This window comes from Oncorhynchus gorbuscha, linkage group LG07 (genome assembly GCF_021184085.1).
Source record: "Oncorhynchus gorbuscha isolate QuinsamMale2020 ecotype Even-year linkage group LG07, OgorEven_v1.0, whole genome shotgun sequence".
Taxonomy (NCBI): domain Eukaryota; kingdom Metazoa; phylum Chordata; class Actinopteri; order Salmoniformes; family Salmonidae; genus Oncorhynchus; species Oncorhynchus gorbuscha.
Window position 1 is genome coordinate 7,672,788 of NC_060179.1, and position 27,648 is coordinate 7,700,435.

The 27,648-nt window shown below is 48.2% G+C and overlaps 1 protein-coding gene across 3 annotated transcripts in view; it reads right to left on the reverse strand.

The window, feature by feature from the left end:
• LOC124039460 (collagen alpha-1(XI) chain-like) overlaps positions 1 to 27,648 on the reverse strand; it is a 216,932-nt gene that overhangs the window by 185,185 nt on the left and 4,099 nt on the right. For all 3 annotated transcript variants that reach the window (XM_046355451.1, XM_046355450.1, XM_046355449.1), the window contains exons 2-4: positions 15,500 to 15,664; positions 11,664 to 11,877; positions 8,905 to 9,067 (exon numbers count right to left, since the gene is read on the reverse strand). In XM_046355451.1, the coding sequence (XP_046211407.1) occupies positions 8,905 to 9,067; positions 11,664 to 11,877; positions 15,500 to 15,664 (542 nt within the window). The remainder of the gene's footprint in view (positions 1 to 8,904; positions 9,068 to 11,663; positions 11,878 to 15,499; positions 15,665 to 27,648) is intronic.

The window sequence follows — 27,648 nt, forward strand, 5'->3', positions numbered from 1 at the left end:
TGGCCCGGGTATCCTGGAAGGATATTGACCTCATCCCGTCATTTGAGGATGCCTTGTCTTTCTTTAAAAGTAACCTCCTCACCATCTTAGATAAGCATGCTCCGTTCAAAACAATGCAGAACTAAGAACAGATACAGCCCCTGGTTCACTCCAGACCTGACTGCCCTCGACCAGCACAAAAACATCCTGTGGCGGACTGCAAGAGCATCGAATAGTCCCCGCGGTATGCAACTGCTCAGGGAAGTCCAATACACATAGTCAGAAAGCAAAGGCCAGCTTTTTCAAGCAGAAATCTGCATCCTGTAGCTCTAACTCCAAAAAGTTCTGGCACACTGTAAAGTCCATGGAGAACAAGAGCACCTCCTCCCAGCTGCCCACTGCACTGAGGATAGGAAACACGGTTACCACCGATAAATCCATGATAATCAAAAACTTCAACAAGCATTTCTCAACGGCTAGCCATGCCTTCCTCCTGGCCAACAGCTCAACCCCCCCCCCGCGCACCTACTCGCCCAAGCTTCCCCAGCTTCTCCTTTACCCAAATCCAAATAGCAGATATTGTGAGAGAGCTGCAATACCTGGACCAGTACAAATCAGCTGGGCTTGACAATCTGGACCCTCTATTTCTGAAACTATCCGCCGCCATTGTCGCAACCCCTATTACTAGCCTGTTCAACCTCTCTTTCATATCGTCTGAGATCCCCAAGGACTGGAAAGCTGCCGCAGTCATCCCCCTCTTCAAAGGGAGAGACACTCTAGACCCAAACTGTTACAGACCTATATCCATCCTGCCCTGCCTTTCTAAGGTCTTCGAAAGCCAAGTCAACAAACAGGTCACTGACCATCTCGAATCCCACCGTACCTTCTTCGCTGTGCAATCTGGTTTCCGAGCCGGTCACGGGTGCACCTCAGCCACGCTCAAGGTACTAAACGATATCATAACCACCATCGATAAAAGACAGTAGTGTGCAGCTGTCTTCATTGACCTGGCCAAGGCTTTCGACTCTGTCAACCACCATATTCTTATCGGCAGACTCAGTAGCCTCGGTTTTTTGAATGACTGCCTTGCCTGGTTCTCCAACTACTATGCAGACAGAGTTCAGTGTGTCAAATCGGAGGGCATGTTGTCCGGTCCTCTGGCAGTCTCTATGGGGGTGCCACAGGTTTCAATTCTTGGGCCGACTCTTTTCTCTGTATATATCAATGATGTTGCTCTTGCTGCGGGCGATTCCCTGATCCACCTCTATGCAGACGACATCATTCTGTATACATCTGGCCCTTCCTTGGACACTGTGCTATCTAACCTCCAAACGAGATTCAATGCCATACAGCACTCCTTCCGTGGCCTCCAACTGCTCTTAAACGCAAGTAAAGCGGTGACCTGTCCCCTGTATCCACACCAGGGTGGTGACCTGTCTCCTGTATCCACACCAGGGTGGTGACCTGTCTCCTGTATCCACACCAGGGTGGTGACCTGTCTCCTGTATCCACACCAGGGTGGTGACCTGTCCCCTGTATCCAGGGTGGTGACCTGTCCCCTGTATCCACACCAGGGTGGTGACCTGTCCCCTGTATCCACACCAGGGTGGTGACCTGTCCCCTGTATCCAGGGTGGTGACCTGTCCCCTGTATCCACACCAGGGTGGTGACCTGTCCCCTGTATCCAGGGTGGTGACCTGTCCCCTGTATCCAGGGTGGTGACCTGTCCCCTGTATCCAGGGTGGGGACCTGTCCCCTGTATCCAGGGTGGTGACCTGTCCCCTGTATCCAGGGTGGTGACCTGTCCCCTGTATCCAGGGTGGTGACCTGTCCCCTGTATCCAGGATGGTGACCTGTCCCCTGTATCCAGGATGGTTACCTGTCCCCTGTATCCAGGGTGGTGACCTGTCCCCTGTATCCAGGGTGGTGACCTGTCCCCTGTATCCAGGGTGGTGACCTGTCCCCTGTATCCAGGGTGGTGACCTGTCTCCTGTATCCAGGGTGGTGACCTGTCTCCTGTATCCACACCAGGGTGGTGACCTGTCCCCTGTATCCAGGGTGGTGACCTGTCTACTGTATCCACACCAGGGTGGTGACCTGTCTCCTGTATCCAGGGTGGTGACCTGTCTCCTGTATCCAGGGTGGTGACCTGTCTCCTGTATCCAGGGTGGTGACCTGTCCCCTGTATCCAGGATGGTGACCTGTCCCCTGTATCCAGGATGGTGACCTGTCCCCTGTATCCAGGGTGGTGACCTGTCCCCTGTATCCAGGGTGGTGACCTGTCCCCTGTATCCAGGGTGGTGACCTGTCCCCTGTATCCAGGGTGGTGACCTGTCCCCTGTATCCAGGGTGGTGACCTGTCTCCTGTATCCAGGGTGGTGACCTGTCTCCTGTATCCACACCAGGGTGGTGACCTGTCCCCTGTATCCAGGGTGGTGACCTGTCCCCTGTATCCAGGGTGGTGACCTGTCCCCTGTATCCAGGGTGGTGACCTGTCCCCTGTATCCAGGGTGGTGACCTGTCCCCTGTATCCAGGGTGGTGACCTGTCTCCTGTATCCAGGGTGGTGACCTGTCCCCTGTATCCAGGGTGGTGACCTGTCCACTGTATCCACACCAGGGTGGTGACCTGTCTCCTGTATCCAGGGTGGTGACCTGTCCCCTGTATCCAGGGTGGTGACCTGTCCACTGTATCCACACCAGGGTGGTGACCTGTCCCCTGTATCCAGGGTGGTGACCTGTCCCCTGTATCCAGGGTGGTGACCTGTCTCCTGTATCCAGGGTGGTGACCTGTCTCCTGTATCCACACCAGGGTGGTGACCTGTCCCCTGTATCCAGGGTGGTGACCTGTCCCCTGTATCCAGGGTGGTGACCTGTCCCCTGTATCCAGGGTGGTGACCTGTCTCCTGTATCCAGGGTGGTGACCTGTCTCCTGTATCCACACCAGGGTGGTGACCTGTCCCCTGTATCCAGGGTGGTGACCTGTCTCCTGTATCCAGGGTGGTGACCTGTCTCCTGTATCCAGGGTGGTGACTTGTCTCCTGTATCCAGGGTGGTGACCTGTCTCCTGTATCCAGGGCGGTGACCTGTCTCCTGTATCCAGGGTGGTGACCTGTCTCCTGTATCCAGGGTGGTGACCTTTACCTCCCCCTCACAAGACAATCAGTTATTATTTACATTCCTCTGACCGTCCACCCCTGCCTGAACTGGGGACCCAGAGAGATCAAACACAGCAAAAAGATCACGACAGAGAGACATGGGGGGAAAGGTAAGAGAGACACTAGAACATAAGAGTGAGATATAAAATGCCCGGACTACAGAGGAGAAGATGGAATGGAGGTCACCATTACTAGTGTGGGTCAAACATCATGCCAGGAACAAACTAGCACAAATGAAGTTCCTTCAGGAAAACATGTAAACTATATAACTATGTAAACTATGTCAACTATATAAACATGTCAACTATGTCAACTATTTAAACTATGTAAACTATGCGAACTATGTAAACTATTTAAACTATATAAACATGTAAACTATGTAAACTATGTAAACTATTTAAACTATATAAACATGTAAACTATGTAAACATGCAAACTATGTAAACTATGTAAACTATATAAACTATTTAAACATGTAAACTATGTAAACTATGTAAACATGTAAATTATGTAAACTATGTAAACATGTAAACTATGTAAACATGTAAACTATGTAAACATGTAAACTATGTAAACATTTAAACTATGTAAACTATGTAAACTATGTAAACATGTAAACTATGTAAACTATGTAAACTATTTAAACTATATAAACATGTAAACTATGTAAACATGCAAACTATGTAAACTATATAAACTATTTAAACATGTAAACTATGTAAACTATGTAAACATGCAAACTATGTAAACTATATAAACTATTTAAACATGTAAACTATGTAAACTATGTAAACTATGTAAACATGTAAACTATGTAAACTATGTAAACATGTAAACTATGTAAACATGTAAACTATGTAAACATGTAAACTATGTAAACATGTAAACTATGTAAACATTTAAACTATGTAAACTATGTAAACTATGTAAACATGTAAACTATGTAAACATGTAAACTATGTAAACATGTAAACTATGTGCACTATGTAAACATCGTGCTCAGATTACTCTTTTTAGGCCACAAAACTTCATTAAAACAGAAAACACTACTCGTCAACCACTAAAACCAGTTTATTACACCAGAGCAAAAGTATTTCCCTCCTAGCTTCAGTTGCATTTAAACTTCTCCTTCAAATGAAAAGCACCTACAGACAGTGGACAACAAAACATTCCTACAGGCCAGCGTTGTCTTCAGTGAACCCATCACCCCAGAAGTTCCACTCTGTCTAACAGAAGGTTTAGGCCTAGATCTTTAATAACAAGCTTACAGGGTTTTAGTAGCCTACCAGAGGTTTAACATCAAGCTACCCAAGTCTACTGACTACAGCAATAGACAGCTATTCACTATTTTGACCAGGGTCCACAAAAGTAGTGCACTATATAGGGAATATGGTGCCATTTGGGAGTCATCCCATGGTCATGGAGGTGAGCACTCAGCACTGCTAATTTTGTAATAGAGCAGAGCAACAAGACCCGAGAGATAGGAACGAGATAGCTACACAACAGAGAGACAGCTACGCAACAGAGAGACAGCTACGCAACAGAGAGGTAGCAACACAACAGAGAGGTAGCAACACAACAGAGAGGTAGCTACACAACAGAGAGACAGCTACGCAACAGAGAGGTAGCAACACAACAGAGAGGTAGCAACACAACAGAGAGGTAGCAACACAACAGAGAGGTAGCAACACAACAGAGAGGTAGCTACACAACAGAGAGACAGCTACGCAACAGAGAGGTAGCAACACAACAGAGAGGTAGCAACACAACAGAGAGGTAGCTACATAACAGAGAGGTAGCAACACAACAGAGAGGTAGCTACACAACAGAGAGGTAGCAACACAACAGAGAGGTAGCAACACAACAGAGAGGTAGCTACACAACAGAGAGGTATCAACACAACAGAGAGGTAGCTACATAACAGAGAGGTAGCAACACAACAGAGAGGTAGCTACACAACAGCGAGGTAGCTACATAACAGAGAGGTAGCAACACAACAGAGAGGTAGCAACACAACAGAGAGGTAGCTACACAACAGAGAGGTAGCTACACAACAGCGAGGTAGCTACATAACAGAGAGGTAGCAACACAACAGAGAGGTAGCAACATAACAGAGAGGTAGCAACACAACAGATAGACAGCTACACAACAGAGAGATAGCAACACAACAGAGAGGTAGCTACACAACAGAGAGGTAGCTACACAACAGCGAGGTAGCTACATAACAGAGAGGTAGCAACACAACAGATAGACAGCTACACAACAGAGAGATAGGTACATAGAGAGATACAGTAGCTACATAACAGATAGACAGTATTCACAACAGAGAGATAGCTACACAACTGAGAGTTCACTACGCAGCCGTCATAAGGCTCAGGAAGGAGACGTATTCTGTCTCCTAGAGATGAGCATTTTTTGGTGCGAAAAGTGCAAATGAATCCCAGAACAACAGCAAAGGACCTTGTAAAGATGCTGGAGGAAACAGGTACAAAAATATCTATATCCACAGTAAAATGAGTCCTATATCAACATAACCTGAAAGGCCACTCAGCAAGGAAGAAGCCACTGCTCCAAAACGGCCATAAAAAAGCCAGACTATGGTTTGGAGAAATGTCCTCTGGTCTGATGAAACAAAACTATAACTGTTTGGCCATGATGACCATCATTATGATTGGAGGAAAAAGGGGGAGGCTTGCAATCTGAAGAACACCATCCCAACTGTGAAGCACGGCGGTTGCAGCATTACGTTGTGGGGGTGTTTTGCTGCAGGAGGGACTGGTGCACTTCACAAAATAGATGGCTTCATGAGGAAGGAACACTACGTGGATATATTGAAACAACATTCCAAGACATATCAGTCAGGAAGTTAAAGCTTGGGTCTTCCAAATGAACAATGACCCCAAGCATACTTCCAAAGTTGTGGCAATATGGCTTAAGGACAACAAAGTCAAGGCATTGGAGTGGCCATCACAAAGCCCTGACCTCATCCTATAGAACATTTGTGGGCAGAACTGAAAAAGGCCAAATGAACTTGATTGTTTGATGTACAAAAAAATGAGACGTTTCTCGTATTCTAATGAAATACAGACATTACATCTCCGTTGTTCAGATTCTAAAGAGACACAACACCGTATAAGCCAATACACTTTCAGAGCGTTTCTCGTATTCTAACCCAAAGAAATACAAACATTACATCTCCGTTGTTCAGATTCTAAAGAGACACAATACCGTATAAGCCAATAAACTTTCAGAGCGTTTCTCGTATTCTAACCCAAAGAAATACAAACATTACATCTCCATGGTTCAGATTCTAAAGTGACACAACACCGTATAAGCCAATAAACTTTCAGAGCGTTTCTCGTATTCTAACCCAAAGAAATACAGACATTACATCTCCATGGTTCAGATTCTAAAGTGACACAACACCGTATAAGCCAATAAACTTTCAGAGCGTTTCTCATATTCTAACCCAAAGAAATACAGACATTACATCTCCGTTGTTCAGATTCTAAAGTGACACAACACCGTATAAGCCAATAAACGTTCAGAGCGTACCATTTTATTCATAGTTAAAAATGAACACCCTAGGTGCAAGAATGAATGCTATGTATTTCACACAGCCTCCTCCTGCATGTTTGTCTCTATGTCAATGAGTCATCAAGTCACACACAACCAGAGTGAATTCAATAGCAACAAAGATGAACTGCACCTGATACAATGACACCTGATACAATGACACCTGATACAATGACACCTGATACAATGACACCTGATACAATGACACCTGTGATTCTGGATTCCTCTTAAAGTCATCAAAGACAAAGCTACACTGAACAAAAAACATATTTAAAATTTGTATTATTCTGTCACATTCCTAAAATAAAGTGGTGATCCTAACTGACCGAAGACAGGGACTTTTTACTCGGATTAAATGTCAGGAATTGTGAAAAACTGAGTTTAAATGTATTTGGCTAAGGTGTATGTAAACTTCTGACTTCAACTGTTTAAGGAAATCAGTCAATTGAAATAAAGTCATGAGGCCCTAATCTATAGATTTCAAAAGAATACAGATCTGTTGGTCACAGATGCCTTAAAAAGAAAGGTAGGGATCGTAAAATCATTCAGTATCTGGTGTGACCACCATTTGCCTCACGCAGCACAACACATGGAGTTGATCAGGCTGTTGATTGTTGCCTGTGTAATGTTGTCCCACTCTTTTTCAATGGGTCTATGAAGTTGATGGATATTGCCGGGAGCAGGATCACGCTGTCGTACACATTTATCCAGAGCATCCCAAACATGCTCAACGGGTGACACGTTTGGTGAGTATGCAGACCGTTGAATCACTGGGACATTTTTAGCTTCCAAGAACTGTGTCCAGATCCTTGCGACATGGAGCTGTGCATTATCATGCTGAAAAAAATGAGGTTAGGGCGGCAGATGAATGACACGACAAGGGGCCTCGGGATTTTGCCATGGCATCTCTGTGCAGTCAAATTGGCAAAATGCAATTGTGCATGTTGTCCGTAGCTTATGCCTGACCATACCATAACCCCACTTTCACCATCGAACGCCCTTCACAACATTGACATGAGCAAACCGCTCACCAACGCAACGCCATACACGCTGTCTGCCATCTGCCAAGTACAGTTGAAACTGGATTTCATTTGTGAAGAGCACACTTCTCCAGCATGCCAGGGGCCATCGAAGGTGAGCATTTGCCCACTGAAGTCGGTTACGTCGCTGAACTGCAGTCAGGTCAAGAACCTAGTGAGGACAACGAGCATGCAGATGAACTTCCCTGAGACAGTTTCTGCGCAGAAATTATTTGGTTGTGCAAACCCACAGTTTCATCAACTGTGAAGAAGCTGTATGTGGAGGCCATGGGCTGGCGTAGTTACACGTGGTCTGTGGTTCTAAGGTCGAGTGGACGTACTGCCAAATTCTCAAAAAAATGTAGGAGGAGGCTCGGTTAGATGTACGATGCCTGCGGTTGTGAGGCCCGGTTGGATGTACGATGCCTGCGGTCGTGAGGCTCGGTTAGATGTACGATGCCTGCGGTTATGAGGCCCGGTTGGATGTACGATGCCTGCGGTTGTGAGGCTCGGTTAGATGTACGATGCCTGCGGTTGTGAGGCTCGGTTGGATGTACGATGCCTGCGGTTGTGAGGCTCGGTTAGATGTACGATGCCTGTGGTTGTGAGGCTCGGTTAGATGTACGATGCCTGCGGTTGTGAGGCCCGGTTAGATGTACGATGCCTGCGGTTGTGAGGCTCGGTTAGATGTACGATGCCTGCGGTTGTGAGGTCCGGTTAGATGTACGATGCCTGCGGTTGTGAGGCTCGGTTAGATGTACGATGCCTGCGGTTGTGAGGCTCGGTTAGATGTATGATGCCTGCGGTTGTGAGGTCCGGTTAGATGTACGATGCCTGCGGTTGTGAGGCCCGGTTGGATGTACGATGCCTGCGGTTGTGAGGCTCGGTTAGATGTACGACGCCTGCGGTTGTGAGGTCCGGTTAGATGTACGATGCCTGCGGTTGTGAGGTCCGGTTAGATGTACGATGCCTGCGGTTGTGAGTTTGTGTGTTTATATTTCTGTTCAGTGTAGTTGTGCACCTCTTTTACTCCCACACACGACAGATTTGAGTCATTGCTGTTCCAGGCTTATATGCGCTATGCTATTAGACTGGGGATGAGGTTAACATCACCATGTTACAGCAACCAAGCAGAATGTACAGCCCAGCATCCTGTCCAACATCCTGTCTTTACCTGGAAGACGTCTTCGTCAAGGATCCTGGTTCCGAACACGGTGATCCCGTCGGTGTTGACAGAGGCACGGTCACCCCTGAGGAGGGGTTTGGTGATCTTCTGTTTACAGTCCACGATGACGGTGACCGTCTTCTTCTCCACACTGATGGCCACACGATGCCACCTGTTAGAGGGGACAAGAGCAACACAGAGACGCATGGTTAGATACTGTACATTCAGATTAGACTGCTGCTAAAACCCTGCTGTGACCAGACTGAATGGTGCAGGTTTTGAAACAGCAGGTTTTAACCAGACTTACAAAAACTTCCACAAACAGACAGAACATTGTTTGCGTCTCAAAAGGAAACCCTACACCCTATTGACCATAACACTAAACAAGAGGGTGCCATTTGGGACGAACTCAAAAGGGTTACCCGACGTGGCCACGCGTGTAACCTCCTGAGCCCCCTCCAGGACATTCTGGCCTCCACACTCTGTTTAACACTGGATTATACTCATTAAACTCCAAACTTAATCCTCCTTCTGGGTTACTCGGCATGACAGATGTGCAGAACATTGTGGAAAGTGTGTGTCAGGAAAGAGCAGGAGAGAGCTGGAGGCGCACAGTCAAAACACTGTCCTGAGGAAGAGGATCCGAAGGAGAAGAGAGGAGGAAGAGCCTGAGAAAGGAGAAGGGGGAGGAAGAGGACTAATCCCAGGACCATAACACCTCCTATCCCCTGTGCTGTAGCCAAGGACCATAACCTCTCCTATCCCCTGTGCTGTCGCCAAGGACCATAACCCCTCCTATCCCCTGTGCTGTCGCCAAGGACCATAACCCCTCCTATCCCCTGTGCTGTCGCCAAGGACCATAACCCCTCCTATCCCCTGGGCTGTAGCCAAGGACCATAACCCCTCCTATCCCCTGGGCTGTAGCCAAGGACCATAACCCCTCCTATCCCCTGGGCTGTCGCCAAGGACCATAACCCCTCCTATCCCCTGGGCTATAGCCAAGGACCATAACCCCTCCTATCCCCTGGGCTGTAGCCAAGGACCATAACCCCTCCTATCCCCTGTGCTGTAGCCAAGGACCATAACCTTTCCTATCCCCCATACTGCTGCTACTACCCAGGACCATAACCCCTCCTATCCCCTGGGCTGTAGCCAAGGACCATAACCCCTCCTATCCCCTGTGCTGTAGCCAAGGACCATAACCTTTCCTATCCCCCATACTGCTGCTACTATCCAGGACCATAACCCCTCCTATCCCCTGTGCTGTAGCCAAGGACCATAACCTTTCCTATCCCCCATACTGCTGCTACTATCCAGGACCATAACCCCTCCTATCCCCCCTCCAAGGACCATAACACCCCTATCTCCTGTGCCAAGGACCATAACCTTTCCTATCCCCTGTGCTGAAGCCAAGGACCATAACCTTTCCTATCCCCTGTGCTGAAGCCAAGGACCATAACCTTTCCTATCCCCCATACTGCTGCTACTATCCAGGACCATAACACCTCCTATCCCCTGTGCTGTAGCCAAGGACCATAACCTTTCCTATCCCCTGTGCTGAAGCCAAGGACCATAACCTTTCCTATCCCCTGTGCTGAAGCCAAGGACCATAACCCCTCCTATCCCGTGTGCTGAAGCCAAGGACCATAACCCCTCCTATCCCCTGTGCTGAAGCCAAGGACCATAACCCCTCCTATCCCCTGTGCTGTAGCCAAGGACCATAACCTTTCCTATCCCCCATACTGCTGCAACTACCCAGGACCCCCCTAACCATAACCTCTCCTAACGCCCGTGCTACTACCCAGGACCCCCCTAACCATAACCTCTCCTAACGCCCGTTCTACTACCCAGGACCCCCCTAACCATAACCTCTCCTAACGCCCGTGCTACTACCCAGGACCCCCTAACCATAACCTCTCCTAACGCCCGTGCTACTACCCAGGACCCCCTAACCATAACCTCTCCTAACGCCCGTGCTACTACCCAGGACCCCCTAACCATAACCTCTCCTAACGCCTGTGCTACTACCCAGGACCCCCCTAACCATAACCTCTCCTAACGCCCGTGCTACTACCCAGGACCATAACCTCTCTTATCCACCATAAGGCCGCTACTACCCAGGACCCCCCTAACCATAACCCCTCCTATCCCCCGTGCTGCAACCCAGGACCATAACCCCTCCAATCAGAGAGCTCCTTGTACATGACATGGCTAAGGTATATATTCTAGAGGGGGTTGCACCAGGGTTTGAGTATGAATAGAGTCTGAGTGAAGAGACAGACACAAAGTTAACTAAGCTCTGTTTTCAGTCTTTAACTAGCCCTCCTCCTCCTTCCTCCCTCCCCAACATTCCTCTCCCTGGTCTCTGTAAGCAGAGATGGTCTCCCTCTCCCTGGTCTCTGTGAGTAGAGATGGTCTCCATCTCTCCCTCTCCCTGGTCTCTGTGAGCAACGATGGTCTCCCTCTCTCCCTTTCCCTGGTCTCTGTAAGCAGAGATGGTCTCCCTCTCCCTGGTCTCTGTAACCTGAGATGGTCTCCCTCTCCCTGGTCTCTGTAAGCAGAGATGGTCTCCCTCTCACTGGTCTCTGTAAGCAGAGATGGTCTCCCTCTCACTGGTCTCTGTAAGCAGAGATGGTCTCCCTCTCCCTGGTCTCTGTAAGCAGAGATGGTCTCCCTCTCCCTGGTCTCTGTAAGCAGAGATGGTCTCCCTCTCCCTGTTCTCTGTGAGACCAACCAGCAGCAGTAGTGGTAGCTCAGTCTTGACTTACTTTCCGTCGGCCAGGTTGAGAGAGCGGAACAGCGGGTAGCCCTCAGGAGCGGGCCTACCACTCTGGTCCTCATACAGGAAGACAGGTGAGCGTCCCACCTCCACTCCCAGTTGCTGCACGCCCTGCTCACTGTAGACAGACAGCAGGAAGGACTGGAGGCCGGCCTTGAGCCTGAGGGTGGTCAGGATGGAGAAGTCTTCAGGGAACTCACCTCCTACCGAACACAGGTTGTGTTAGAATTACAGATACAGTAATACTACACAATGCACAAAACACATGTTAGATTAGGTTAGAATTACACAGATACAGTAATACCCCCCCCCCCTACACAATGCACAAAACACATGTTAGATTAGGTTAGAATTACACAGATACAGTAATACCCCCCTACACAATGCACAAAACACATGTTAGATTAGGTTAGAATTACACAGATACAGTAATACCCCCTACACAATGCACAAAACACACAAGGTTTGAAACAAAACAATCATAAGTTGATTGAATAATAAGATGGAACTGATTTCATAAGGTTTCAAATAAGGAAATGATTCAATCATAAGATGTAACTGATTGAATAATAAGATGGAACTGATTGAATCATACTGATTGAATTTACATTTACATTTACATTTAAGTCATTTAGCAGACGCTCTTACCCAGAGCGACTTACAAATTGGTGCATTCACCTTATGACATCCAGTGGAACAGCCACTTTACAATAGTGCATCTAAATCTTTTAAGGGGGGGGGTGAGAAGGATTACTTTATCCTATCCTAGGTATTCCTTAAAGAGGTGGGGTTTCAGGTGTCTCCGGAAGGTGGTGATTGACTCCGCTGTCCTGGCGTCGTGAGGGAGTTTGTTCCACCATTGGGGGGCCAGAGCAATCATAAGATGTGACTGATTGAATCATAAGATGTGACTGATTGAATCATAAGATGTGACTGATTGAATCATAAGATGTGACTGATTCAATCATAAGATGTGACTGATTGAATCATAAGATGTGACTGATTCAATCATAAGATGTGACTGATTCAATCATAAGATGTGACTGATTCAATCATAAGATGTGACTGATTCAATCATGATTCAATCATAAAGACTGATTGAATGATTGAATTCAATCATAAGATGTGACTGATTGAATCATAAGATGTGACTGATTGAATCATAAGATGTGACTGATTGAATCATAAATGTGACTGATTGAAGATAAGATGTGACTGATTGAATCATAAGATGTGACTGATTCAATCATTGAATTCAATCATAAGATGTGACTGATTCAATCATAAGATTGATTCAATCATAAGATGTGACTGATTGAATCTGACTGATTCAATCATAAGATGTGACTGATTTCAATCACTGATTAAGATGTGACTGATTCAATCATAAGATGTGACTGATTCAATCATAAGATGTGACTGATTCAATCATAAGATGTGTATTATTGAGTAACAAAAAACAGAAATCACAGTTGAGGACTTTTCAATTCAGTTACCCTTTACATTTACACAATCACATACAGCTTCCTATAGACACACATTGTGTTTGTGTTTTTTTGGTGTTTTTTGGTGTAAGGTCTAATTTATTCTGCAACTACCCATGTTTAGTCTTTCAAGCATCCAGATAGACCTAAACGAATAATTTATTCACTCCAGAGGGAATCAAACCCACAACCCTGGTGTTCCAAGCATCCAGATAGACCTAAACGAATCATTTATTCACTCCAGAGGGAATCAAACCCACAACCCTGGTGTTCCAAGCATCCAGATAGACCTAAACGAATCATTTATTCACTCCAGAGGGAATCAAACCCACAACCCTGGTGTTCCAAGCATCCAGATAGACCTAAACTAATCATTTATTCACTCCAGAGGGAATCAAACCCACAACCCTGGTGTTCCGAGCATCCAGATAGACCTAAACGAATCATTTATTCACTCCAGAGGGAATCAAACCCACAACCCTGGTGTTCCAAGCATCCAGATAGACCTAAACGAATCATTTATTCACTCCAGAGGGAATCAAACCCACAACCCTGGTGTTCCAAGCATCCAGATAGACCTAAACGAATCATTTATTCACTCCAGAGGGAATCAAACCCACAACCCTGGTGTTCCAAGCATCCAGATAGACCTAAACGAATCATTTATTCACTCCAGAGGGAATCAAACCCACAACCCTGGTGTTCCGAGCATCCAGATAGACCTAAACTAATCATTTATTCACTCCAGAGGGAATGAAACCCACAACCCTGGTGTTCCAAGCATCACACTCTACAAACTAAGCCACACGGGACCTGAGCTAATCGTATACTACTTTATCCACGTACATACATGTCCAGGCTTGATGTCAACGATATACTTTTTAGAGCAATGATATTGAACGTGTAAAATCTCTCGTATTTAGAGTACAATTTTCCTTTCAGAAGAGCCAATTTGGGGGGCAACCAATGTATGAGCATTAAAATAGATTTATTGACTCTTTTCCTGAGTTTATTTAAACACAAACAATTCTCCATTAGTGATTTGAAAATGTTGCGCCAAAGAGGAATACAATTTATAAAAAATATCCTACAAAACTTTAAGAGGACATTAGGACATGAGTTAGTCCAACTAAACAGATATACCAATGTGTCACGCCCTGACCTTAGAGAGATGTTTTATTTCTCTATTTGGTTAGGTCAGGGTGTGATGTTTGGTGGGCATTCTATGTTTTGTATTTCTGTGTGTTTTGACCGTATGGTTCCCAATCAGAGGCAGCTGTCTATCGTTGTCTCTGATTGGGAATCATACTTAGGCAGCCTGTTTTTCCCACCTTAGTTGTGGCTAGTTGACTTTGTTAGTGGCACTATAGCCCTAGTAAGCGTCGTGGTTGTTGGCAATGTACGCTCACCACGCTGCACATTGGTCCATTCCATACGACGATCATGACAGCATGAGTCAAACTTGGGTTTTAACACCCACATGAAATAATGCAGTATCGACTGTCTCACATAAAACACATGAAACAACTCTGGTGCATAATCCAGACTCATAACAATAGTTTACTATTTCAACATGACGGCCATTGAGTTCATTCGTTTCATTCAACTCAAGCCTTCGCTCTCAGCCAGATCCTCTCTCTCTAGGGTTGGTGTTAAACTCGCTAGTTCTCTCAGCCAGATCCTCTCTCTCTAGGGTTGGTGTTAAACTCGCTAGTTCTCTCAGTCAGATTCTCTCTGGGGATTGGTGTTAGACTAGCTAGTTCTCTCAGTCAGATTCTCTCTCTCTGGGGTTGGTGTTAAACTAGCTAGTTCTCTCAGCCAGATCCTCTCTCTCTAGGGTTGGTGTTAAACTCGCTAGTTCTCTCAGTCAGATTCTCTCTGGGGATTGGTGGACTTGTTCTCTCAGTCAGATTCTCTCTTCTGGGGTTGGTGTTAAACTAGCTAGTTCTCTCAGCCAGATCCTCTCTCTCTAGGGTTGGTGTTAAACTCGCTAGTTCTCTCAGTCAGATTCTCTCTGGGGATTGGTATTAGACTAGCTAGTTCTCTCAGCCAGATTCTCTCTCTCTAGGGTTGGTGTTAGACTAGCTAGTTCTCTCAGTCAGATTCTCTCTGGGGTTGGTGTTAGACTAGCTAGTTCTCTCAGTCAGATTCTCTCTCTCTGGGGTTGGTGTTAGACTAGCTAGTTCTCTCAGTCAGATGCTCTCTCTCTAGGGTTGGTGTTAAACTAGCTAGTTCTCTCAGCCAGATTCTCTCTCTCTGGGGATTGGTGTTAAACTATTTGGGGGAAAACAGAGAGAGGGTGGAGGGGAACGGAGGGATGGAAAAACATGGTTTGTCTTACCTGGGAAAAGCTGCTTGGTGGGGGCACTGATCTGGGCTTGCTTTCCAACTCTGTAGGCTGTGTCTGGCTTAGATGCTCTTCGGTTTGTGCAAAATCCTGATGTTTTCCGAACTCCTTCTGGGGAATTGTGAAAGTCTAATACTTTAAGCACGTCCACTGGTTCAGCTGTTGGAGAGAGAGAGAAGATACAACACGATTTACAATCTGACAAGATCTTCACAACACACCTTAATCTTTGTTTCAATGGTAAGAATGTCAATCAACCATAATCTATTGCATTTACACAAAATGTAAGTCACATCATACCGAACCTCTGATTCATGATCACGGCTTTATAGCTTTCAAATAATTCACATTTTAATCCAGTAAACCGTCTATAAAGTGTTACCGAATCTGTCTACTGAATACTTCCATTCTGGTGATAACCTAATGAGGAAGGACTTCAAATAATTGAACATAGACAGATGTATTGGCCCCCTGGCTACATGTCCCCCTGTCTACATATCCCCCTGTCTCCCCTGTCTACATATCCCCCTGTCTATCCTGTCTATATATCCCCCTGTCTCCCCTGTCTACATATCCCCCTGTCTCCCCTGTCTACATATCCCCCTGTCTCCCCTGTCTACATATCCCCCTGTCCCCCTGTCTACATATCCCCTGTCTCCATATCCCCCTGTCTACATGTCCCCCTGTCTAAATATCCCCTGTCTACCCTGTCTACATATCCCCTGTCTCCATATCCCCTTTCTCCCCTGTCTACATATCCCCTGTCTCCCCTGTCTACATATCCCCTGTCTCCCCTGTCTACATATCCCCCTGTCTCCCTGTCTACATATCCCCTTTCTCCCCTGTCTACATATCCCCCTGTCTCCCCTGTCTCCCCTGTCTACATATCCCCCTGTCTCCCCTGTCTACATATCCCTGTCTCCATATCCCCTGGCTACATATCCCCCTGTCTCCCCTGTCTACATATCCCCTGTCTCCCCTGTCTACATGTCTCCCCTGTCTACATATCCCCTGTCTCCCCTGTCTACATATCCCCTGTCTACATATCCCCCTGTTTCCCCTGTCTACATGTCTCCCCTGTCTACATATCCCCCTGTCTCCCCTGTCTACATATCCCCTGTCTATCCTGTCTATATCCCCCTGTCTCCCCTGTCTACATATCCCCCTGTCTCCCCTGTCTACATATCCCCTGTCTCCCCTGTCTACATATCCCCCTGTCCCCCTGTCTACATATCCCCCTGTCTCCATATCCCCCTGTCTACATATCCCCTGTCTCCCCTGTCTACATATCCCCGTCTCCATATCCCCCTGGCTACATATCCCCCTGTCTCCATATCCCCTGTCTCCATATCCCCCTGTCTCCATATCCCCTGTCTACATATCCCCTGTCTCCATATCCCCCTGTCTACATATCCCCTGTCTCCATATCCCCTGGCTACATATCCCCTGTCTCCCCTGTCTCCATATCCACCTGTCTCCCCTGTCTACATATCCCCTGTCTACATATCCCCCTGTCTCCCCTGTCTACATATCCCCCTGTCTCCATATCCCCTGTCTACATATCCCCCTGTCTCCCCTGGCTACATATCCCCTGTCTCCCTGGCTACATATCCCCCTGGCTACATATCCCCCTGTCTCCCCTGTCTACATATCCCCTGTCTCCATATCCCCCTGTCTACATATCCCCCTGTCTACATATCCCCCTGTCTCCCTGTCTCCATATCCCCCCCTGTCTACATATCCCCCTGTCTACCCTGTCTACATATCCCCCTGTCTCCATATCCCCCTTTCTCCCCTGTCTACATATCCCCCTGTCTCCCCTGTCTACATATCCCCTGTCTCCCCTGTCTACATATCCCCTGTCTCCCCTGTCTCCCCTGTCTACATATCCCCCTGTCTCCCCTGTCTACATATCCCTGTCTCCATATCCCCCTGGCTACATATCCCCTGTCTCCCCTGTCTACATATCCCCTGTCTCCCCTGTCTACATGTCTCCCCTGTCTACATATCCCCCTGTCTCCCCTGTCTACATATCCCCCTGTCTACATATCCCCCCCTGTCTACATGTCTCCCCTGTCTACATATCCCCCTGTCTCCCCTGTCTACATATCCCCCTGTCTATCCTGTCTCCATATCCCCTGTCTCCCCTGTCTACATATCCCCCTGTCTCCCCTGTCTACATATCCCCTGTCTCCCCTGTCTACATATCCCCCTGTCCCCCCTGTCTACATATCCCCTGTCTCCATATCCCCCTGTCTACATATCCCCTGTCTCCCCTGTCTACATATCCCCGTCTCCATATCCCCTGGCTACATATCCCCTGTCTCCATATCCCCCTGTCTCCATATCCCCCTGTCTCCATATCCCCTGTCTACATATCCCCTGTCTCCATATCCCCTGTCTACATATCCCCTGTCTCCATATCCCCTGGCTACATATCCCCCTGTCTCCCCTGTCTCCATATCCACCTGTCTCCCCTGTCTACATATCCCCCTGTCTACATATCCCCCTGTCTCCCCTGTCTACATATCCCCCTGTCTCCATATCCCCCTGTCTACATATCCCCTGTCTCCCCTGGCTACATATCCCCCTGTCTCCCCTGGCTACATATCCCCCTGGCTACATATCCCCCTGTCTCCCCTGTCTACATATCCCCCTGTCTCCATATCCCCTGTCTACATATCCCCCTGTCTACATATCCCCCTGTCTCCCCTGTCTCCATATCCCCGTCTCCCCTGTCTACATATCCCCTGTCTACATATCCCCTGTCTCCCCTGTCTACATATCCCCTGTCTACATATCCCCCTGTCTCCCCTGTCTACATATCCCCCTGTCTCCCCTGTCTACATATCCCCGTCTCCCCTGTCTACATATCCCCCTGTCTCCCCTGTCTCCATATCCCCTGTCTCCCCTGTCTCCATATCCCCTGTCTCCCCTGTCTACATATCCCCTGTCTACATATCCCCCTGTCTCCCCTGTCTACATATCCCCTGTCTCCATATCCCCCTGTCTACATATCCCCCCCTGTCTACATATCCCCCTGTCTCCATATCCCCCTGGCTACATATCCCCTGTCTCCCTGTCTACATATCCCCTGTCTCCATATCCCCCTGGCTACATATCCCCTGTCTACATATCCCTGTCTCCCCTGGCTACATATCCCCCTGTCTCCCCTGTCTACATATCCCCCTGGCTACATATCCCCTGGCTACATATCCCCCTGTCTCCCCTGTCTACATATCCCCCTGTCTCCATATCCCCTGGCTACATATCCCCTGTCTACATATCCCTGTCTCCCCTGGCTACATATCCCCTGTCTCCCCTGTCTACATATCCCCTGTCTCCCCTGTCTACATATCCCCTGTCTCCCCTGTCTCCCCTGTCTACATATCCCCCTGTCTCCCCTGTCTACATATTCCCCTGTCTCCCTGTCTACATATCCCCCTGGCTACATATCCCCTGTCTACATATCCCCTGTCTCCCCTGTCTACATATCCCCTGTCTCCCCTGTCTCCCCTGTCTACATATCCCCCTGTCTCCCCTGTCTATATATCCCCCTGTCTCCCCTGTCTACATATTCCCCTGTCTCCCCTGTCTACATATCCCCCTGTCTCTCCTGTCTACATATCCCCCATATCCCCCTGTCTTCCTGTTGTTTTGGTCTAAAACCACTGTTTGGTTTGGCCCGCGGCAGTTTCTTTAGCAATTTTATACAAGATGTTATAAAACATGTATACTTCCCTGACACACAATTTGGCAAGCAGACACTCCAGTACATACAGCAAACCAACTTCCTGCTTCATTCTTCTCAATGCAGCATGCTGGGAAACCTGTCCCTGTTTCAACATGAAGCTATTTCCGTTGTATAGAAGGATATACATACACATGACTACTGGGCCTAAACCATAATGATTTGGTTTCACCTCAAACCAAACACACGACACGCTTTAACATATTTACTCTGGTTCAATAGCTCATGTTCCCTCTAAAGCTAGTATTCACGAGACTGCCACAGAAATATTATCCCACAGAGAGAAGCACGATATTGAACTTCACTCTTTATCGAGCAGTAGTCACCAACTGGTCCACCAGTCGATTGCGACCGATCTCCAAGACAGTCCTAGTCGATCGGCTAACATTTCTGTAAAAACCCCAAAGATAAAGCCTTGGTTGTAGGTGCACCCGATTCAGCTGCCCTGCATGCCGGGTAGGCAAACTGTTGCAATTTTGAACCATTTCATGTGTCTGAAGGTACAACTCTGCCTTCCCAGCGGGCAGAGAGAGCAAATCAAGTGCACTCTAGGCTTACCACTGGCCAATCGGATGGCTCAGATTACCGTGTCTGCAGTAATGTAGCAGGTGTAAAAGACAGCTACATATAGTTGATAGGTTTGTAAATGTTTAAAACCACGACTAGAGAGAGAATCTGTCAACAGACTACAGTATAGTTGATACAGTGAGGTTTCTAAATGTTTAAAACCATGACTATAGAGAGAGAGACTGTCAACGACTACAGTATAGTTGATATGGTGAGGTTTCTAAATGTTTAAAACCATGACTAGAGAGAGAGACTGTCAACGACTACAGTATAGTTGATATATTGAGGTTACTAAACATTTAAAACCATGACTATAGAGAGAGACTGTCAACGACTACAGTATAGTTGATATATTGAGGTTACTAAACATTTAAAACCATGACTATAGAGAGAGACTGTCAACGACTACAGTATAGTTGATATGGTGAGGTTACTGAATGTTTAAAACCATGACTATAGAGAGAGACTGTCAACGACTACAGTATAGTTGATATATTGAGGTTACTAAACATTTAAAACCATGACTATAGAGAGAGACTGTCAACGACTACAGTATAGTTGATATGGTGAGGTTACTGAATGTTTAAAACCATGACTAGAGAGAGAGACTGTCAACGACTACAGTATAGTTGATATGGTGAGGTTACTGAATGTTTAAAACCATGACTAGAGAGAGAGACTGTCAACGACTACAGTATAGTTGATATGGTGAGGTTACTAAACATTTAAAACCATGACTATAGAGAGAGACTGTCAACGACTACAGTATAGTTGATATGGTGAGGTTTCTAAATGTTTAAAACCACGACTAGAGAGAGAGACTGTCAACGACTACAGTCTAGTTGATATGGTGAGGTTACTGAATGTTTAAAACCACGACTATAGAGAGAGACTGTCAACGACTACAGTATAGTTGATATGGTGAGGTTACTAAATGTTTAAAACCACGACTAGAGAGAGAGAGAGAGAGAGAGAGACTGTCAACAAATACAGTATAGTTGATATGGTGAGGTTACTGAATGTTTAAAACCACGACTAGAGAGAGAGAGAGACTGTCAACAACTACAGTATAGTTGATATGGTGAGGTTACTGAATGTTTAAAACCATGACTATAGAGAGAGACTGTCAACAAATACAGTATAGTTGATAAGGTGAGGTTACTGAATGTTTAAAACCACGACTAGAGAGAGAGACTGTCAACGACTACAGTAAAGAGCTGCTGTTTTGATGACCGACTTCATGTTTAAGTTCTTACTCAGTGTGAGTTGGGTGGGTTGTCTATGTTAGGTTTTCTATGATTTTCTATTTCTGTGTTTGGCCTGGTATGGGTTCTCAATCAGAGGCAGCTGTCAATCGTTGTCCCTGATTGAGAACCATATTTAGGGAGCCTGTTTTCTATTGTGTTTTGTGGGTGGTTGTTTTCAGTCTGTGTGTGTTTCTGCACCAGACAGAACTGTTCCGGTTGTTTTCAGTCTGTGTGTGTGTCTGCACCAGACAGAACTGTTTTCAGTCTGTGTGTGTTTCTCCACCAGACAGAAATGTTCCGGTTGTTTTCAGTCTGTGTGTGTGTCTGCACCAGACAGAACTGTTTTCAGTCTGTGTGTGTGTCTCCACCAGACAGAACTGTTTTCAGTCTGTGTGTGTGTCTCCACCAGACAGAACTGTTCCGGTTGGTGCTTTGTTTCTTTGTTATTCAGAGTTGAGTGATTACTATTAAAAAGCATGAACCCTTACCACGCTGCACCTTGGTCCTCACCGTCTTCCACCGACGACAGCCGTTCCACTCAGAACTGTCAACACTTTGTATTCAACACTTTTATAACCCATCAAATGCCCGTTCTTCCTATTTCCACTCTGCGCTACAACAAGCACTGCAGCAGTAAGGAATGAGTAGGAAAGTGTCTCTATAGGCTTGTGTTGTTGTCTAATATCGAGGAATATTTCACTTTCTCTGTCCATAGGAGTAAGAGCATGAATTTGAGCATAACGCAGAAATATTGCGGTGTGACTCGAGTTTCGTCATCATCTGGAAGACAGTGTCCATTTTGGTCAGTGTCAGTGGAGGAAGAGCGGAGGGACGTAGAGAGACGGACCCTCAGTCTGCTGCTCTCTCTCTCCTCTGAGACGGACCCTCAGTCTGCTGCTCTCTCTCTCCTCTGAGACGGACCCTCAGTCTGCTGCTCTCTCTCTCCTCTGAGACTGACCCTCAGTCTGCTGCTCTCTCTCTCTGAGACGGACCCTCAGTCTGCTGCTCTCTCTCTCCTCTGAGACTGACCCTCAGTCTGCTGCTCTCTCTCTCCTCTGAGACTGACCCTCAGTCTGCTGCTCTCTCTCTCCTCTGAGACTGACCCTCAGTCTGCTGCTCTCTCTCTCCGCTGAGACTGTCCTTCAGTCTGCTGCTCTCTCTCTCCTCTGAGACAGACCCTCAGTCTGCTGCTCTCTCTCTCCTCTGAGACTGACCCTCAGTCTGCTGCTCTCTCTCTCTCCTCTGAGACTGACCCTCAGTCTACTGCTCTCTCTCTCTCCTCTGAGACAGACCCTCAGTCTGCTGCTCTCTCTCTCCTCTGAGACTGACCCTCAGTCTGCTGCTCTCTCTCTCTCCTCTGAGACTGACCCTCAGTCTGCTGCTCTCTCTCTCTCCTCTGAGAATGACCCTCAGTCTGCTGCTCTCTCTCTCCTCTGAGACTGACCCTCAGTCTGCTGCTCTCTCTCTCTCCTCTGAGACTGACCCTCAGTCTGCTGCTCTCTCTCTCCTCTGAGACTGACCCTCAGTCTGCTGCTCTCTCGCTCCGCTGAGACTGTCCTTCAATCTGCTGCTCTCTCTCTCTCCTCTGAGACTGACCCTCAGTCTGCTGCTCTCTCTCTCTGAGACGGACCCTCAGTCTGCTGCTCTCTCTCTCCTCTGAGACTGACCCTCAGTCTGCTGCTCTCTCTCTCCTCTGAGACTGACCCTCAGTCTGCTGCTCTCTCTCTCCTCTGAGACTGACCCTCAGTCTGCTGCTCTCTCTCTCCGCTGAGACTGTCCTTCAGTCTGCTGCTCTCTCTCTCCTCTGAGTCTGACCCTCAGTCTGCTTCTCTCCCTCCTCTGAGACTGACCCTCAGTCTGCTGCTCTCTCTCTCTCCTCTGAGACTGACCCTCAGTCTGCTGCTCTCTCTCTCTCCTCTGAGACTGACCCTCAGTCTGCTGCTCTCTCTCTCCTCTGAGACTGACCCTCAGTCTGCTGCTCTCTCTCTCCTCTGAGACTGACCCTCAGTCTGCTGCTCTCTCTCTCCTCTGAGACTGACCCTCAGTCTGCTGCTCTCTCTCTCCACTGAGACTGTCCTTCAGTCTGCTGCTCTCTCTCTCTCCTCTGAGACTGACCCTCAGTCTGCTGCTCTCTCTCTCCTCTGAGACTGACCCTCAGTCTGCTGCTCTCTCTCTCCTCTGAGACTGACCCTCAGTCTGCTGCCCTCTCTCTCCTCTGAGACTGACCCTCAGTCTGCTGCTCTCTCTCTCCTCTGAGACTGTCCTTCAGTCTGCTGCTCTCTCTCTCTCCTCTGAGACTGACCCTCAGTCTGCTGCTCTCTCTCTCCTCTGAGACTGTCCTTCAGTCTGCTGCTCTCTCTCTCTCCTCTGAGACTGTCCTTCAGTCTGCTGCTCTCTCTCTCCTCTGAGACTGACCCTCAGTCTGCTGCTCTCTCTCTCTCCTCTGAGACTGACCCTCAGTCTGCTGCTCTCTCTCTCTCTCCTCTGAGACTGACCCTCAGTCTGCTGCTCTCTCTCTCTCATCTGAGACTGACCCTCAGTCTGCTGCTCTCTCTCTCCTCTGAGACTGACCCTCAGTCTGCTGCTCTCTCTCTCCACTGAGACTGTCCTTCAGTCTGCTGCTCTCTCTCTCTCCTCTGAGACTGTCCTTCAGTCTGCTGCTCTCTCTCTCTCCTCTGAGACTGACCCTCAGTCTGCTGCTCTCTCTCTCTCCTCTGAGACTGACCCTCAGTCTGCTGCTCTCTCTCTCTCCTCTGAGACTGACCCTCAGTCTGCTGCTCTCTCTCTCCTCTGAGACTGACCCTCAGTCTGCTGCTCTCTCTCTCCTCTGAGACAGACCCTCAGTCTGCTGCTCTCTCTCTCCTCTGAGACTGACCCTCAGTCTGCTGCTCTCTATCTCCGCTGAGACTGTCCTTCAGTCTGCTGCTCTCTCTCTCTCTCCTCTGAGACTGTCCTTCAGTCTGCTGCTCTCTCTCTCTCCTCTGAGACTGTCCTTCAGTCTGCTGCTCTCTCTCTCTCCTCTGAGACTGACCCTCAGTCTGCTGCTCTCTCTCTCCTCTGAGACTGACCCTCAGTCTGCTGCTCTCTCTCTCTCCTCTGAGACTGACCCTCAGTCTGCTGCTCTCTCTCTCCTCTGAGACTGACCCTCAGTCTGCTGCTCTCTCGCTCCGCTGAGACTGTCCTTCAGTCTGCTGCTCTCTCTCTCTCCTCTGAGACTGACCCTCAGTCTGCTGCTCTCTCTCTCTCCTCTGAGACTGACCCTCAGTCTGCTGCTCTCTCTCTCTCTCCTCTGAGACTGACCCTCAGTCTGCTGCTCTCTCTCTCTCCTCTGAGACTGACCCTCAGTCTGCTGCTCTCTCTCTCCGCTGAGACTGTCCTTCAGTCTGCTGCTCTCTCTCTCTCCTCTGAGACTGACCCTCAGTCTGCTGCTCTCTCTCTCTCCTCTGAGACTGACCCTCAGTCTGCTGCTCTCTCTCTCTCCTCTGAGTCTGACCCTCAGTCTGCTTCTCTCTCTCCTCTGAGAATGACCCTCAGTCTGCTGCTCTCTCTCTCTCCTCTGAGACTGACCCTCAGTCTGCTGCTCTCTCTCTCTCCTCTGAGACTGACCCTCAGTCTGCTGCTCTCTCTCTCTCCTCTGAGACTGACCCTCAGTCTGCTGCTCTCTCTCTCTCCTCTGAGACTGACCCTCAGTCTGCTGCTCTCTCTCTCCTCTGAGACTGACCCTCAGTCTGCTGCTCTCTCTCTCCGCTGAGACTGTCCTTCAGTCTGCTGCTCTCTCTCTCTCTCCTCTGAGACTGACCCTCAGTCTGCTGCTCTCTCTCTCCTCTGAGACCAACCCTCAGTCTGCTGCTCTCTCTCTCTCCTCTGAGACTGACCCTCAGTCTGCTGCCCTCTCTCTCCTCTGAGACTGACCCTCAGTCTGCTGCTCTCTCTCCTCTGAGACTGTCCTTCAGTCTGCTGCTCTCTCTCTCTCCTCTGAGACTGACCCTCAGTCTGCTGCTCTCTCTCTCCTCTGAGACTGTCCTTCAGTCTGCTGCTCTCTCTCTCTCCTCTGAGACTGTCCTTCAGTCTGCTGCTCTCTCTCTCCTCTGAGACTGATCCTCAGTCTGCTGCTCTCTCTCTCTCCTCTGAGACTGACCCTCAGTCTGCTGCTCTCTCTCTCTCCTCTGAGACTGACCCTCAGTCTGCTGCTCTCTCTCTCTCCTCTGAGACTGACCCTCAGTCTGCTGCTCTCTCTCTCCTCTGAGACTGACCCTCAGTCTGCTGCTCTCTCTCTCCACTGAGACTGTCCTTCAGTCTGCTGCTCTCTCTCTCTCCTCTGAGACTGTCCTTCAGTCTGCTGCTCTCTCTCTCCTCTGAGACTGACCCTCAGTCTGCTGCTCTCTCTCTCCTCTGAGACTGACCCTCAGTCTGCTGCTCTCTCTCTCTCCTCTGAGACTGACCCTCAGTCTGCTGCTCTCTCTCTCCTCTGAGACTGACCCTCAGTCTGCTGCTCTCTCTCTCCTCTGAGACAGACCCTCAGTCTGCTGCTCTCTCTCTCCTCTGAGACTGACCCTCAGTCTGCTGCTCTCTATCTCCTCTGAGACTGTCCTTCAGTCTGCTGCTCTCTCTCTCTCTCCTCTGAGACTGTCCTTCAGTCTGCTGCTCTCTCTCTCTCTCCTCTGAGACTGTCCTTCAGTCTGCTGCTCTCTCTCTCTCCTCTGAGACTGACCCTCAGTCTGCTGCTCTCTCTCTCTCCTCTGAGACTGACCCTCAGTCTGCTGCTCTCTCTCTCTCCTCTGAGACTGACCCTCAGTCTGCTGCTCTCTCTCTCCGCTGAGACTGTCCTTCAGTCTGCTGCTCTCTCTCTCTCCTCTGAGACTGACCCTCAGTCTGCTGCTCTCTCTCTCTCCTCTGAGACTGACCCTCAGTCTGCTGCTCTCTCTCTCCTCTGAGACTGACCCTCAGTCTGCTGCTCTCTCTCTCTCCTCTGAGACTGACCCTCAGTCTGCTGCTCTCTCTCTCCTCCGAGACTGACCCTCAGTCTGCTGCTCTCTCTCTCTCCTCTGAGACTGACCCTCAGTCTGCTTCTCTCTCTCCTCTGAGACAGACCCTCAGTCTGCTGCTCTCTCTCTCCTCTGAGACTGACCCTCAGTCTGCTGCTCTCTCTCTCCTCTGAGACTGACTGTATGCTCACTCATCTGTGGTTCACAAGTAATAAAACAATGGCTGTGGTACCGGTGTGATCATATAGCTCACCTCAAATGTACACAATAAAACAAAATGGCCCGAACGACAATGCATTGGTATTTTATTTTGTACAGTGGATTCTTGCATCAACCAACACAACAACATTTTCAGGCACCTCCTTGTCCGAAGGAGAAGTGGATCAACAGGATCATGTCCAGCCTTGCATGTGTCTTGTGGATTGCAGGCCAACATTGAACACCACACATTGGCTGCTACTGTAGTCTGAATGATAGAACAGCCCTGGACAAATGTTTAAAAAAATAAATAAATAGGAACACAAGGTATTATGATATAATTTTTTTACAGAAATGTTTGTCGGTCAGCCTTGGAGTGTGCACAGCTTTGAGGGAACGTTGCTTATCAGTAACGTTACAGAGTGAGAGAGAGGCTGATTGGGATATTCTCCAAGACCACTTGGCCATATTGTATAATGAAAAACGTACCCAGGTAATCACTGGGCTCTTCTAAGTGAACTGAAACACCTGGTGTGAGTTTACTCCTTGTGTGAGTTTACTCCTTGTGTGAGTTTACTCCTTGTGTGAGTTTACTCCTTGTGTGAGTTTACACCTGGTGTGAGTTTACTCCTGGTGTGAGTTTACACCTGGTGTGAGTTTACTCCTGGTGTGAGTTTACTCCTGGTGTGAGTTTACTCCTGGTGTGAGTTTACTCCTGGCCGCTGTGCAAATAAGATCACATATATCCAAGTCCAAGTCCCTATGTGGCACGGGAAGGAACCCGAAGGGGAAAAGGGCCAACTCATAGTGTCCATACAGGGGCCTTCATAGTGTCCATACAGGGGCCTTCATAGTTTCCATACAGGGGCCTTTATAGTGTCCATACAGGGGCCTTTATAGTGTCCATACAGGGGCCTTCCTGGTATCCATACAGGGGCCTTCATAGTGTCCATACAGGGGCCTTCATAGTGTCCATACAGGGGCCTTCATAGTGTCCATACAGGGGCCTTCATAGTGTCCATACAGGGGCCTTCATAGTGTCCATACAGAGGCCTTCATAGTGTCCATACAGGGGCCTTCATAGTGTCCATACAGGGGCCTTCATAGTGTCCATACAGGGGCCTTCATAGTGTCCATACAGGGAGCTTCATAGTGTCCATACAGGGGCCTTTATAGTGTCCATACAGGGGCCTTTATAGTGTCCATACAGGGGCCTTCCTGGTATCCATACAGGGGCCTTCATAGTGTCCATACAGGGGCCTTCATAGTGTCCATACAGGGGCCTTCCTGGTATCCATACAGGGGCCTTCATAGTGTCCATACAGGGGCCTTCATAGTGTCCATACAGGGGCCTTCCTGGTATCCATACAGGTTCCTTCCTGGTATCCATACAGG